At 43.5% G+C, this 15,675-nt stretch overlaps 1 protein-coding gene across 1 annotated transcript; it reads right to left on the bottom strand.

Moving 5' to 3' along the window:
• Positions 1-2,409: 2,409 nt before the first annotated feature.
• On the bottom strand, positions 2,410-10,837 carry LOC149371585 (uncharacterized). The gene is made up of 4 exons (XM_089585200.1): positions 10,661-10,837; positions 9,293-9,400; positions 5,292-5,339; positions 2,410-3,025 (listed from the first exon to the last, which is right to left on the bottom strand). Exons 2-4 carry the CDS (start codon positions 9,350-9,352, stop codon positions 2,801-2,803), a joined length of 333 nt encoding a protein of 110 aa, XP_089441326.1. The 5' UTR covers positions 9,353-9,400; positions 10,661-10,837; the 3' UTR covers positions 2,410-2,800.
• Positions 10,838-15,675: the final 4,838 nt, after the last annotated feature.

Here is a 15,675-nt window from a genome sequence, read left to right as displayed (position 1 = left end):
GTTTGGGGCTATCGGCTAGACATTGTCGTTGTTCAAGAAACTAAGATAGAAAGTGAAGTGCATACAGAGATAGCCCTGCGACCTTTCCTAACAGATTACAACGTCTGTGTGTCGCACTCAGTGGGTCTTTCGGCAGGTTGCTTTCTTTTCTTAAAGAAGAGTCTACCTATTTCTGACTAAGTACCAGGTTGACATAGAAGGGCGTCTGATATGTTGTGACATTCGACTGCATGGCGAGTCGTGGAGGGTTATCAATGTGTATGCTCCAAATAATCCGGTGCAACGAGCAGTTTTTTTTTCATGCCATTGCAACTCTCCTAGGATGTGATCGTTATGTCGTTTTCATGGGTGACTTCAACTGTGTGTGCGACCCACGTGATCACACAGGTCCTAACCAAAACGCCGATAAGAGATCTGGTGTTTTATTGTCAATCACCGAAAACGCAGGTTTAATTGATGCCGGATTGCCATCCGCCTCACATTCACGCCTTGATCGCATTTACGTTTCCGTAGATCTCCTTAAACGGCACATTTCATGTGATGTCAAGCCTGTTTCTTTCTCAAATCATGCTATGGTCATTGCGCGGATTGGAGAATGCGCCCGTCCCAAATTTCAGCCGCAGTGGGAACTGTGGAAGCTTAATTCCGAGCTTCTAAATGATGAGCATTTTCAGCAGCGAGTGATGACAGCTTTGGAATCTTCCTTGGTCATGGATGTCCCATTATTTGCTGCTTGGGAGATGTTTAAGCTAGAAGTTCGTAGCATAGCTATTGCGATCGGCTCCGTGAAGTCTTATCTTAAGCATGGCGAGGAGAAACGGTTACTTCAGAGTCTTTATAATCTACATGCGCTTGAATGCGAGGCTCCTGGCTTGTACACAGAGGAAAATGGTGCTGTTAAGTGCAACCTTCAGAAGTTTGATGCAGAACGCTATCGTGCGGCCCGTGTACGATCCCGCAGCAACCGTGCTCTGCACTCTGAGGAGCCTACTAGACAGGCCTTGCTAGATGAGCGTCGTCACGTGGCTCCCAAGCGAATTTCTGAGCTCTACTGTGGTGGTGCTCTGGTCACAAGTGCAGATGTCATAGTTACCGAGTTTGAAAACCACTATAGCTCTCTGTTTGCTGCCACGTCTAGCACTGCTGATGATGATCATATAGCGCGATTGGTGTCTATGATTAACCTACTCAATGAGGATGAGTGCAAAGCAATAAGTGGCTCTTTAAGCTTGGGTGAATTGCAAGATGCAATTGATCAATTGCCGCTCTCGAAAACTCCGGGGCCTGACGGCCTCTCAGGAGAATTTTACAAGGCATTTAAATCCGTTCTAGCCCCTGTCCTGCTCCAAATTTTTGAGACAAGTATTGATGTTGAATTTCTGCCTTAGTCATTTACGAAAAGTCATATTGTCTTTATACCAAAAACCGAGGATAAGGAAAAACTTCGATTTGTAGATGGCTACAGACCAATCACGCTTTCTAATGTTGATTATAAGATTTTTGCTAAAGTACTGTCAAATCGGCTGCAGCTTGCAATGTCTACTTTGATTGGGCCTCATCAAACATGTGGCTTGCGGGGACGATCAATACAATCTAACCTACATGTAGCGCGTACGGTGTTGCAGTATTGCAGTGACGCTCAAGAACAAGTAGCAATGCTACAAATTGACCTGGCAAAGGCATTTGATCGAGTGTGCCATTCATTTATTTTGCACTTTTAAATCACGTCAATCTCGGTTCAATACTTTCTACTGGCATACGCCTTTGTTACAAATCCTGTACCACGCGCTTGATTGTTAATGGCTGTCTCTCGCAACCAGTTCCAATTCAGTCTTCGGTGAAACAAGGGTGCCCACTGTCTCCGCTCCTGTTCGCATTATACTTGGAGCCACTTTGCATAAGTGTTATAAGCAGTAGAGCTGTCAATGGTTTCCGAATAATGGGCCACGAACTGAAGGTATTGGCTTATGCAGATGACCTTGCGTTTTTTTTTTTGTACTGATAAGCCAAGCATCGATGAGGTTATTCGTTTAACGGAGGACTTTGGTTCAGTGTCAGGAAGTCGGATTAATCGCTCTAAGAGTTGCGGTCTTTGGTTTGGTAGCTGGGGTTCGACACCTGCTGAATATGCTGGTATATCATGGACATGTAGGCCACCAAAATACCTTGGCGTCCCTCTGAGTGCCTATAAGCATAGCGCACATTATTGGAAAGACCGCGTGTCAACTCTTCAGCGCTATGCTCAAACGTTTGTCCCCCATGGCCTCTCAATTTTTGGCAGGGCGACCGCCTGTAATCTGTTTCTCGCCACTAAAATATATTATGTATTGCAAATTATTCATTGCGCAAGACTTCCTATCCAGCGTTCCCTATTGAAAATATTGAGCGTGAATTCTGCGTGCCTATCTTTGCGTGTTTATTGCCACGCAAAATGCGACGATTGAACGAGGTCGCAGAACGCGAGACATATTTCACATTATTTGCGCAAGCTGAGCAAGCTCGCAAACGCGAGACATCTCTCACATAAGTGCGCAAGCCGCGTAAGGCTCGTACAGCAGGAGACATCCTCGCGTAATATGCGCAAGCCGGGTGAGGCTTCCAGAATGTCCGAGAGCCAAGGGTGAGTCCCAGAATGTTCAAGAGCCGAGTCTGGCTCACAGAGCACTAGACAGTGTCTAATGGAGTTACCATCATGATGCCGATAATACCTTGCATGGCTGCAAGGCTCCTACATCACTGCTCAACACGGTACGCTAATGTACTGCATTAAGGCCTCCCCATCTGTCTGTCACTGCCTCATTCAGCATGCATGTTGTGAGATAACAAGCTTTGCAGAAACGGTGCTTCGTGGGATGGTTCTCATGTGTGTAGCATGCTTGCAAAAGGACATAGATAAGGTCACCTTAACTGGCTTTATTAATGCCACATCCCTCATGATGGGTGCCACACAGTGGCTAAACAATTTCTTCAGTTTCTCCAAGTCCAGCAGGTTGGCGTCTTGATACAGGTTCTCACTATGCAGCACCTGCAAAAAGGTAGGAGTATATGCAAAAAAATTCAGTTAATCTGTTTTCTGGAAATTCGAGAAAAGGGCACAAGTACTTCTTCCATTAATGAACTAATGATGATTTCGAAAAGTTTCAGGTTTGAAATACAGACACTGGAAAACCCGACTCAAGCACGCAGACTGCTCAGCATCAAACCTGCACAAAATCTAATAACCGTGTCACACAGGCATTTTGAAGGCTTTCAAATGGCTATTAACTCAGTGGCACTTGAATACAGCTAAATGGGCATTTCCAATAGCCACTGAGTCCCTAGAACAGTGTGGACATCTATTAAGATTTTGAAGGCTTTTCAGTGGTAGAAATTTGCACTCAGACATGGAGCACTCGCAACTATACACGAAGGAATAAAATCAAAGCAATTTAATCGCTCAAAGAATACGCAACATGAAATGTACAACTTATTTCACTAAAAAAAAAGAAGGCTAGCCACAAAACACTACAGCAAGCATATTATTACTGTTGCCAATAGCACAAAAACAATGAATACCACCTTTTCAAAACTGTGTGAGCGCTACAACAGCTTCCCAGCAAAATTATCAACTGTGACAGTGGCGCCACAGCAGCTTGGTGCCAGATGATGAAATATCTCTACAGCGATCAAGTATTCTGTGTAGCAGTGGCATAACTCCCGAGTTGAAGTGCAAATCTCGAAGCTCAATCTCCCACCTCAACTGTTATCTTTAAATACATATTTAAATTCATTGGAGCGTGCTGCAGAAGTAGGTGGTCAGATCATTCGAGAGGATACCTGCAAGCTATCTCAGGAGACGAAAGATCTGATGAAGAAACGCCAAAGCATGAGGACGTCTAACTTCAGAGATAGAATAGAACTAGGAGAGCTATCGAAGTTATTTATAAGTGCAAGGTAGCCAACATAAGAAAGTTTAACATGGAGAAAACCTAGCATGCTCTAAAGCATGGAGGTAGCCTAAAATCAGTGAAGAGAAAACTAATCACAGATAAAAACCAGATGTATGCGCTAAAAGACAAAGAGGGCAATGTCATAAGCAATATGGATAAGATAGTTAAAGTAGCCGAAGAGTTCTGCACAAATCTCTACAGTAGTGAATGTAATCAGAACGTTACGGAGAGAGGCAGTAGAGCATAGCAATGGGACATCCCGCCAGTAACGAGGGAGGAAGTAAAGAAAGCCTCAGGAGCAATGCAAAGGGGCAAAGCAGCTGGTGAGGATCAGGTAACAGCAGATTTGTTGAAGGACGGAGGAGAGATTGTGCTAGAGAAACTAGCCACCCTGTACACGCTTGCCTCGTGACCACGAGCGTATCAGGAGCTTGGAAGAATGCGAACATTATTTTAATTCATAAGAAAGAAGATGTCAAGGACTTGAAGATTTACAGACCGATCAGCTTACTATCGATTGCCTACAAGGTATTTACTAAGGTAATCACTAATAGAGTCAGGACAACCTTCGAATTCAATCAACCAAATGATCAGGCAGGCTTTCGTAAAAGATACTCAACAAGAGACCACATTCATGCAATCAATCAGGTGATAGAGAAATGGGCAGAATATAACCAACCCCAATATATAGCCTTCATTGACTACCAGACAGCAATTGACTCGGTGGAACCACAGCTGCCATGCAGGCATTGTGGAATCAGGGTGTAGAGTGTTATGTGAAAATATTGGAAGATATTTATAACGACTGCACAGCTACCATAGTTCTCCATACGGTCAGCAATAAAATTTCTCTATATTCCGAGTTTTCTAACACCACCATCATTTTTTGGCACCGTGACCATATCATACAAGAATGTGAGACCTACTGCATACCTAAAGAAAATATGTGTGTAAGCCAAGCATCAGCCGTTGTATGCAATAAGAAGTCTAAGTGAAAAAGATTCGATGTAAATTAGAAAAAGCCTTGCCATTTTTGTACTTCTGCTTCTATGACTGCTTGCTGGATTTTTTTCTTTAGTTGGAAGCATTCTTCCATCCCTTATCTCTATACACTATTCCTCTGCCAAATGACTGAGTAACCCAAATAGCAATTCCTAAGTAGGGAGGGGGCCTTCCACAGTGACCACACAGGGGCCTTCAAGTTCTTGCAGCAATCAAAACATCCCTTTGTAACACTGGCCTTGAATGCACCACTATACTTTTGTGGCAGGCCAAATACTTATACAATTTATGTTTTAAAACCACACAGAAATCCACAACTGCCATTATGAAAACAACCTAGTAATGTAACCATAAGCGTACCTGGCCAGCATGATCAGCATGGAAAGGCGCACAGCTTGTGAGCAGCTCCTAAAATGAAAGCAAATTCACATGATTAATTGCAATTTCCACAGAGACATTCTTGAAAAATCATGTTTTTGCACCACTCAGCCTCAAGCCTGCCTTATTGCTCCTGCAGCAATGAGGCAAATCTGAGCACAGCTTGGGGTGAGCTGGTGATATCACATTACGCACCTGACACTACGTGCATCAATCCATTTGTATGATAGAATTTCAGAATGGCGAAAAGACACACACACAGGAAAAAATGGTGGGTGGATGAGATTAAGAAGTTTGTGGGGATACAGTGGCCGCAAGTGGCAAAGACAGGGTTAATTGGAGAGACATGGGAGAGGCTTTGCCCTGCAGTGGGTGTAGTCAGGCTGCTGCTGCTGCTGCTGCTGCTGATGATGATGATGACAGCCTGAGCACACCTACAAAGTAAAACTGTGATCTCGACCCAGCAGCACTTTACTGTGTTGAAAGAGAACAGGTACAATTGAATTACTGCATTACCTTGTTATTATCATTAAAAAGTACAGGGCTCTAAGGACTTCCTAATTTACATCGAAACGAATGGGTTACAGTGAACTTTCACGGATTACACTAACAGGCACTGAAAATCCAACACAGCTGCCCAAGAGAATATTAGGCAGCCGCGCTAGCCTTCTTTTGCACTATGCTACCTGATACCAGATTAAAATTCCAGAGCAATTTACTCATACTCTAGCACTGGGATACCTTATGTCCCAGACTGATGCAGCTGTCTTACTAAAGGCAGAGAAGCTTTCAGTGTGGGTCATGTGTGCTGTGGCGTGAACACATGCACAGCATCGCCTGCTACCATTCAAGTCCTCTGTGTACACAAATGCAGGTGCAATAGAAAACCCACATCACAAATTTGGCTAGTCTGGTCGGCCAAGCATGGGCCAGCTGATAGCGCGAAGCAGCAGGTGCGACACATACCATCATCATCAGCCTGACTAGGCCCACTGCAGGGCAAAGGACTCACCCATGTCTCCACATTAACCCTGTCCTTTGCTAGGTGTGGCCACCATATCCCCGCAAACTTCTTAATCTCATCCGCCCATCTAACTTTCTGCCGCCCCTGCTACGCTTGACTTCTCTTGGAATCCACTCCATTACCCTTAAGGACCAGCGGTTATGTTGTCTTCCCATTACAAGCCCCGCCCAGGCCCTTTTCTTCCTCTTAATTTCAAGTAGCATGTCATTAACCCGCGTTTGTTCCCACACCCACTCCGCCCCTTTTTGGTATCTTAATGTTAGACTTATCATTTTTCTTTCCATAGCTCACTTTGCTGTCCTTATCGTTTGGCACGTGTTTTTTTCTTTGTAATAAGGCATAAAGTATTATACACGGATTACCACATGGCATCCTCCTATGACCGCTAAATAATTTATAATCAAATTTCTTTCTCCTGCTGTATTTGTTTCGGTTTCAACAGCTGAATGATGGCTGTGACGTCAAAGCGAGGTTATTGGTCACGTGAGGCATGAAAAACTGCAATACAATTGGTACTTCTGGCTCTTAAGGAATGCTGGCGTCAGCGCTGTAGCGAAGTAAAATGATGAAGCAGCGATTATAAGTGCAGTTTTCCCACGCCTCACGTGACCTATAACCTCTCTTTGATGTCATAGCCATAGTCAAATTGTTCACCGAAACAGGATGGCAGAAAAAGTTGATTATAAATTATTTAGCGGTCTCACGCGAATACCAGATGGTGATTCATGCATAGTAGTGTCTTCCGCACCATTATAGAGAAGAAAACATGCCACCAAGATTAGGTGTCTATACTCTTTTAAGCTGAACTCTCTTCATTAGCCTCCAAGTTTCTGTCCCAAAAGTGAGAAACATGCAGGCTAAAGAAAAGATTTCAGCTTAAGTACCAAAGTGGCTCTAATCACACGATGAAGCGGAAAAACTCTCGACACTTGAACAGAGAACAAATAGGAATTCCAACAAAATTTTAGATTCTTGTAAGGCTATCAAGCATTTCTGAATATTGTAAACTGCACTTTCACACATACAGTACGCATGTATGCCAAGCTCACATTCAGTAGCTCTGTTTACCGGCAGTAATTATCACGGTCTGAGCTCAGTTACAGATTTAAAACCAGCCAAAAGATGCAACACAGGAAAAGAGAAGAAAACAGGTTGGACTATCAATTGAATTTTTTGTAAAGGAAAAGAAGGCTCGCATGAAGATGCGCCACACATGACCCACACCAGCGAAAGGCAGGACAACAAATAACTGTCACTGATATACAAGCACGTCATCTAAAAGAGAAAATTCTTTCCGTTGAAGATTGACTAATGGCTTCGCTACTCATACAGCCGTTGCCTTGGAGATATGCATCAAATACCTTACAGATTTGTTTACCACTTCTATACACCACTGAAGTGTCACAGAAATCAGGCGTACACTCTGATGGGTCATCTTATGATTTACACTCACGACATTGGCACTGTAGTGCCAGATTAGAAGCTGCCTTCCCCCTAACAAATTAGTGCTCACTCAGGAACACATTAAAGACACCTGCACATATCCCTGAAGTAGTTTCTTGCACAAGCTAGCGGAATGTGATAAACCACTTCCTGCAAGTCCTGAACCTAGTTTTATGGGATACCATACTGCTATCCCGGTTTTAACAGCAGCGCAAAGGCCATCAACACAATGATTGGCGCAATAATTACATTTAAAAATTTTCCCGCCACTCGATTTGAACTCATGAAGTCTACACAAAGGACTCCATGATAACCGTTCTGAGGTGAATGGCAGTTCAGCCTAGCCTCTGGAATCTGTGCCAAAAAAAAAACGGAGTCAGCGCATCGCAATTTACTTCCAAAATCAGCCGGTGCTGATGAAAATTGTATGTTTTGCTTTCTCTGGCTTATAAAGCTCCACTTTCAGAAAAAGTGTCGTCTTTGTGGTTAGGATGCGGAACTTCATCATCACAGGTCAACTTCAGCTTGCCATCAGTGTCCCTTTAATGCCTCAAAGTTGAACAATAGCTCCATTCATAGAGGAGGGCTGTGCATAAATTTCGACCACCAAAGATTCTTTAACATGCACTGACATTGCATAACACACGAGCAAATATGCATTTCGCCTTGTCGAAACGAAGCCACCACAATTCAATCCCGCGTCTTTGGGCTCAGTAGCCGATATGAATTCAGGCACACAAAAATACAGAAACCAAGAAACAGAACAAACTATGGTAGGCAGTCTTTAAACTGGCAAATCCCAAACCTTTTGATCTCCCATCCCAACATAATTGATATTATGGAGAAATCTTCCTCTCTATTTGTTTTTCGTAAGCGGGCGAAAATTTATTTTCAGGAAAATGCACTATAATTCTTTTTTTCTGCTTACACCTTTCTATTGATCGCACATTTGTTTTATTTATTGTGTACACAGTTAGTTTCTATGTATATGTGGGATCTGTATCTGCTCTTGCACTGCTCTGTTTTGTGTTTTATTCTCTATTTTGTTTTTCTAGGTATACTATTAGTTTCCATACATATTTTTGATTTATGCTCTTGCACTGTCCTTTCCTGTAATTTTTTTTAGACGTTGTCTCTGCTAATAAGAATATAATGTGTGTTTCTATTAGGAAGTTGTGTTGCACAAACATTTACACTGTGATCATTATATTGTTTATGTATGTGTATATATGTGCCCCTTGCTGTTGTGTTCGAGTGGTGCTTAGGGCCCCGTCAGGCGGATTGATCTTCGCCTTTTGCCCTCTGCACCAAGGCACTGTGTTGTCTAAATTTTCATGAATAAAAAAAATAAAAAAAAAACACCAATGCAGTAGGCCACAGCAGCAGGTGAAAAACAAAAGAGAGCCCTTAATAGGCAACCTAACTTGCCAAAATCAACATAACGAGGGGTCACACAAGTAGCAGTGGACTAGGAAAATAAAAGCTACTTGTGTCGGAAGATGTCTTCAGTGCTTACCTCAAAAGCCTGCTTGCTTGCTGGGCATCCTAGCACCAAGTGAAAGGCTGGCACAGCCATACTGGAGAGCTTGGAAGAGGCATTGCTGGTAAAGCTATGTGGAGATTGCTGCAAGGTAAAAAGACACATTTAACAGCAGCACAGTGCAAAAAATGGACTAGAATCAAGCATGTAAGGCAAAGCGCAAGGCACAAAAAGGAGCCGGTCGCAGAATGGAACACAACTGTTTAACCACATTTCGAAGTGGGCCAGGCAACAAGAAATTCATAACCACGGCAGTCATTCACAAGCTAGCCTCAGACGAGACATCACTTGCATATCGATATCCAGCATCGTTTCTACAATACATGCCACCATTCAAAAGAACGGACCACAGCAGAACGATATTTTCATTAGAAGGCTGGTTTGCTTCAAATTCTGCATGCGTTCCTCAATTTGAAATCTGGCATGATTAGCACTGATTTCACATTCTCACAGGTATGATGAATTAATAGTGCCAATTGCAGAAAAACCACACTTTTTCCTTTAACATCAAATAAGGTATTGGAGAGGTACCTCAGCATATTTAAGTCAAAGTCAGATTTATTTGCGCCATTGGTTATAATCATGAAACAATCAAGTTTATTCTTCGTACATATTAAAGGCTCAATTACCCTTAAATTTCACTGCAACTTCGGGATTTAGGGCAAATGGAGCTAGGGCACCTGTGTGCATTTTGCAGTTGTTTGTACCATTTCAGCTCCGAGCCAAAGTATGAAAAAGCGAATGCCAAAATAGAGGCGGAAAACTTCAGAGCAATTTGTTTTTATCTCACCGTTCTGCTATTCAAGGCTCGACTACACTGGCTCGGCTATAAGTACGAACGCAGCTGGATCATATGCAGCTTCGTACCTTAAATACACAATTTATAAAAGTACAAGTGAAATACAAGTGAAAGAGGAGGAAGCTCAATCCTAACGCATACAGCTGAATCGCAGTCTACGTAGTTAAACTGCTCGAGCGCTGTTACTTCAATTACAGCGTAACATGCGGCGAGAATGTAAAGCCCGGGCCGAAGATCTATTGGTGGGCACATATTCCATTCTCGGCGAGAGATGAATGGCAGTACGGCGGCAGTACGGCGCCGATATCGTGCACCCCGCGATCGGATCAGCTGTGCATATTTGCATGACACACTGACCATGACCGTGTGACCACTGACACTACACGCGCATTCATGCCCGTGTGCCGCCAGCAAACAACCTTTCAGCGCTGCGTGCTGCCGCGATAGGCACTGCGTCTTCGCGTCTCTGTACTAGCTGTGTTGACGTGGCCAGTTGTGCGCAAAGGCTTTGAAATAATGAACAGGTTCGAAGAAAATTAACTTACCCCCAAGATGCGAGATGTCACCCGGGTAGTGGTCTCCCACCAGCTGCTCCGCCATGGAGGAAATGAGCCCCACCGTCAGCATAGCGTTTCCAGTGAAGGCGCGCAAAGGACGACGCGCTATCCGTCGAGCCCGCTGACGCACGCTATAAACACAGGTTTACTCAGCACCTTACCACGTTTTCGTACATCGCAGCAGCGAATTTCACTGCTGTCGGCACATCACATATCGGAAGAGTGACAAATGCTCATGCCAGCGACGGTTCATGCCCTCGGCACCACAAAGGACCACGACAAACGTAGTAACGCTGACCGCCATGCTGTCCCTCCCCAGACGCTGCGTTCGTTGGCTAGCGCTTCGGCCAGTTCCGGCTTCCTTCGGCCCGTTTAGAAAGGCATCGCCTCCAGGCATTCCTCCAGGTCGTCTCTTTCGGGCTCTATGCTTTTGGGCAGTGCGATAGCAAAGGACTAAAACCAAATGAAACTTTCGTTACAAAAATAATTAAGTTCTTGTGCACATATTAGCATTAAAAACTTGAGAAATTTGTGACGCATGGACGCATTAATATGCGTGTCGGTACATTCGTGCGTGCGTGCGTGCGTGAGTGGGCATGGTCTAGCGCGTCAAATCCAAAGCCTATCCGACATGCTGCATGGTTTCTGAGATCGCCGCCGTGAGCTTCGCTTGTTTTCTTGTGCTGCTGCTGGGCGGTCTTGCGCGCCGCTGTTACTGTGCTGGAATCGCAAAAGAAGAAGGATTACCGGTGTGTGCTGCCGGTGGGCGCGCTCTCATCCAAGAGTGGTAGTTAAGCGATCCGTCGGGGCATATGTGTTATGGATGTCTGGTCGACAACGATAATGAGGTCAGCAGTGCGGTGCCGTCGTTTGATGAGTCGAACCTTTCGGCCTATTGCACTGCTAACTTCGTTGCAAAAATGCCTGGCTCATAAGCAGCGACAGTGGCCATTGTTTCTGTGGTGTGTTTCGATTACAAGACGGCGCCCTTCTACAGTGTGGCTTCCTTGGAAACTTAGTCGGCGGTGTGCCTGCAACGCCTGTCGCTGTCAGCTCAAACTGCCCGCCTGCGAGCGCTGCCTTCTTTTGCGATGTGAACGGTGACGGGACACTTACTGCCTGTGGCCGGAGCTTATAGCAAAAGCGAAGAGTGTTTTCTGTGAAGGTTTGACGAAGTGCGTGTGTCAGTCTGGACCCTTAGCAAGTCATACGAGATGCGACATGCAAAAGTGGTCCACCAGTCGCTTCAGCAGAAAGGAGTGCGGATGTTTTTTACGTTACTTCAATCGAGAACTGCCCATGCAAATATTTCAACTCGTCTCTTGCCTAAACAGCATAGTAAAGAAGCTAAAGCAACAAAACTGCTGTTTCCATGCTGTATATTGATTCCGCACTCGTGCTAGAGGTGGGAAATATGTAGCAGTTATTGGCGGAGTTACAGCCTATGAAGCACGTGCAGCTTCATGTAATTGCAGGTTAGGATATGCGCCTTACATGGTATTGACTTTGTAACCAGACATAGCCATCTGTCAACTAAAAGAAATTTTCTTGCTATAGGATTCTGCAGCATTATGTATGCTTCTGGACACTGAATACCGGGTGCGTCACCTCCCTTGAAAGCACTCAGATTTGTGTACTTATCAGTATGTTTGAGATGAGAAAATTTTATCAGCTTCTTTTCTTTATTTTATAATTAGCTACACAGCATGTCGCAAAAAAAAATGTTTTAAGGAAAAGTATTTCAGTTTAGAGTAGAACAGTTCAACAAAGTTGTTTTGGGCATTCTGGTAACTTCAAGATGGTATTTGATGGTTGCATACAGACGCGCAAGTCAAACCTCAAAGGGCATCAAACTTAACAGTACCGCTGAGCTTATCCTTTCGTGCTTTTTATGTGTGTGTAGATCACCTGGGGAAGTTCAGTATTGTATGTTGGATTTCATAGTTCTGCTACAACTTTTATCTTCCTTTCTACACATGAAACATGACTGAACTTGATTACATTCCCCAAGCAAATACCTGACGCCTTACAAGCGTTCCTTACTGTGCACAGTTGTACCAGTGCATTATATCCACTCATGTGCAGCACACTGTTGTGTTGCTCTTGGTCTCCGAATGTGACTCTCAGCAATATGATGGAATCATAGTCCATCCAGATGGTCTTTGTGGTAGTGCAAATTTCAAAACAGATTGAAGAAGAATGAAGAGTGTGATACTTCGTCATGCATCATGCAATGCTGGTGCTAATCAGGCAACATGTGTGGTATATATACTTCGCACATTTGAGATTCATTGGATTTGTTCTGGAGCCATACTGGGAATTAATTAATCGATCTGTGATTTGTCACTGAAATTGAGAGAGGGCACTAATTTCTGAACTTTTGACACCAACTGTGAATTCAAAACTGTCTTTTCGTGTAGGCTTACATGGCCTTTTTACGTGTATGTAAATTTATGCTAATGACTTTGGAAATTGCTTTGGAAATGGTTTTGGAAATTGCCTCGTAACATTCCTGTTACAGCTCACAATTCGCTTTCTGCACGTCATGTTTGATTGAACCTGATTATATCCCCAAGCTTGTTTGTTGCACCTAACAAACACTGTTGCCCTTTCAGAGTTATTCCATTGATTGACTCCTTTCGAGTGCAAGCAACAAATGGTTGTGTTGCTTCTGATTTCGAAATATGGCTGTCTGCATGACGGGCAACAACATAAGTGCTCTGGATGGCTTTCATCATGCATCTATAAGATATCTGTAACTTTCAGAATTGGTTAAAGGAAGAACTGAAGGATGCTGTAAGAGTCATTAGCAGCTTGTTTTTTACATTATTTTACAATGAACTTGCAATGTTGACAAGTTCTTGCTCAGTGTGCATGTTGTCATGTACAGGTCCCTGCAGTATCGAAGGGAACCATTTTGCACTAAAAGATAATTTTTTGGTTATTTGTTTGCTGAAGTTGAAAATGATTAATGGGTACTTACGCCAAGACGAAAATTATAAAACAGCAAAACGTGAGCTTATTGCTCATTATTGAGAAGTAATCATTAACTGAATGCTCGAACTTTGTTTGCTTTCACCCTAAATGGGCATTTACAGTCTCGACAAGTTGCTACTAAGCAAGCAAACGCACACATGGCCACACGCAGCCTCACTGAGCTTGCTCAGTATGCACATAAGCACGCACAGCTTCGGCAAGCCCCTCTCAGCACGCAGATGCCCACGTACAGAGAGTTCTCCACGAGAGTCCACGATTTTTTACACGCAAACAGTGTGCGTGAACGTCTATCAGCTCACAGTACGCGCATATGTACACACAGGACGCACAGAATGCGTACAGGTAACGCACAATTTCTGCGCATTCGTGTGCAAAATGAACGTGATCGTACAAAAATCACTGTTCTCGTGCAAACTCACGCAGAGTTTTTTCAATAGGGTTTTCACAGGGTTTTCGCTACTTTTGTGTGGGATTCGTCTTTTGAATCCATGAGGCGTGATAACCTTTTTCGGCCTGTAAGCGCTAGCGGCCTTGGTCTAGTTCAACTGTATGTCCGACAGATAATGTCACGTTTCATGTTTTTCCGTGACACTACACACCCAATAGTACGTTCATTCCTGCAAACAAATTTAGTTCATGTTTTACCCAACATCATTGTGTGTGCCAATGTTTGTGACCGTCCGTGTTTGTGGGGCATAATGCAAGAGGTGTATTTGGCTGTCCGTTTCCTACTTGTTCGTTTTTCTCCTGAGTTCCTTTTTTTAGTGTCGAAGAAAAAGTTGTATAAGGATTTGATTAGTATGCTCTTCCCTACGCCCATGTACCGCTCTCTGTATGTTGGTTTACCGGGGCATGACGTACTCAAAAGAGTACGTAAGATGCCAGTCTCGCCGCGTACAAAGACCTCATTCTTTAAGTTACACACAGGTACGTTGCCCGTTAGAACATGGTTAGATAAAAAGGGCATTTTTGTGTCTACCGTTAATTGCCGCCTTTGTGATGAACCAGAAACAATTGAACATTGTTTCATCAGTTGCAAAGATGCAGTACTCTTCTGGGATATCCTGCAACGCAATTTAAAAAAAGAATTCATCTGACTCCACATTCTGTTCGCTATCTCACTGCGCTGCCATTTGTTGATGAACCCCTGGACATGTTCTTTCAGATTGGACTGCACAGCCTCTAGAAAACCCGCATGATGGACAGACACTGTGAACCTGTTGTGTCTACAAAGGATCACTTCAGTCGAATGGTTGTTAATTTAAGAGACGTGTATGCCCAGACTGAGTACGAACCGGAGTGGCACTCACTATTAGTGATGTGCTCTGCATTGCCCTTTTTCTAGTGTATGTCTTTTGAATATGTATTGATTACCACTTTTTTCATAATGGCTTGTATATAGTTCATGTACATAGAACATAACATCACTGTAATAAATACCATGTTGAAGAAAAAAAAAGTTCCGGTTAGCTCAATTGGTAGAGCGACTGCTCCAGTGAAGCGGTGGTACCGGGTTCGAACTCCGGACTAGGACGAATTTTTCTTTAACTACGAAGTTTCTGAGAAAGCTGTATAGCTTTCCTTTGTAGCCGTATGGCTGCGCTCGGGTGGAAGCCAATGAGTAATTACTCCCTTATTACAAATCTACTCCACCTTGGGGGATTCCCCTAAAAAGCGTTTGACCAACACTGTAATTTTTTTAAGGCTGGGATTCGTTATTACTAGCGAATTTTACGTTCCAGCTACGCCACGGAAACTGTGTTTTTCACCAATAACAAGCTAGAAGAGGGTTTGCCACAGAAACACCACTTGCCATTATCATTGTGCAAAAACTCAAAGATTTTCGATCGGAATGTATTTGAGGTTTCAACTAATATATCTCAAAGGCAGTGTTTTTTGTTGTTGTTGTTGTTGTTGTTGAGAATGAGAGAACACGGGAGGGGTGGAGGTAAAAGAAACAATAAGAGAAATATAATCATACAATTAAGCGGAGAAAATATGAAATG

This window comes from Amblyomma mixtum, chromosome 1 (assembly GCF_055824585.1).
Source record: "Amblyomma mixtum isolate Tamu chromosome 1, ASM5582458v1, whole genome shotgun sequence".
Taxonomy (NCBI): domain Eukaryota; kingdom Metazoa; phylum Arthropoda; class Arachnida; order Ixodida; family Ixodidae; genus Amblyomma; species Amblyomma mixtum.
Note: the sequence above shows the minus strand (reverse complement) of the source record. Positions and strands in the feature narration are given on the sequence as shown.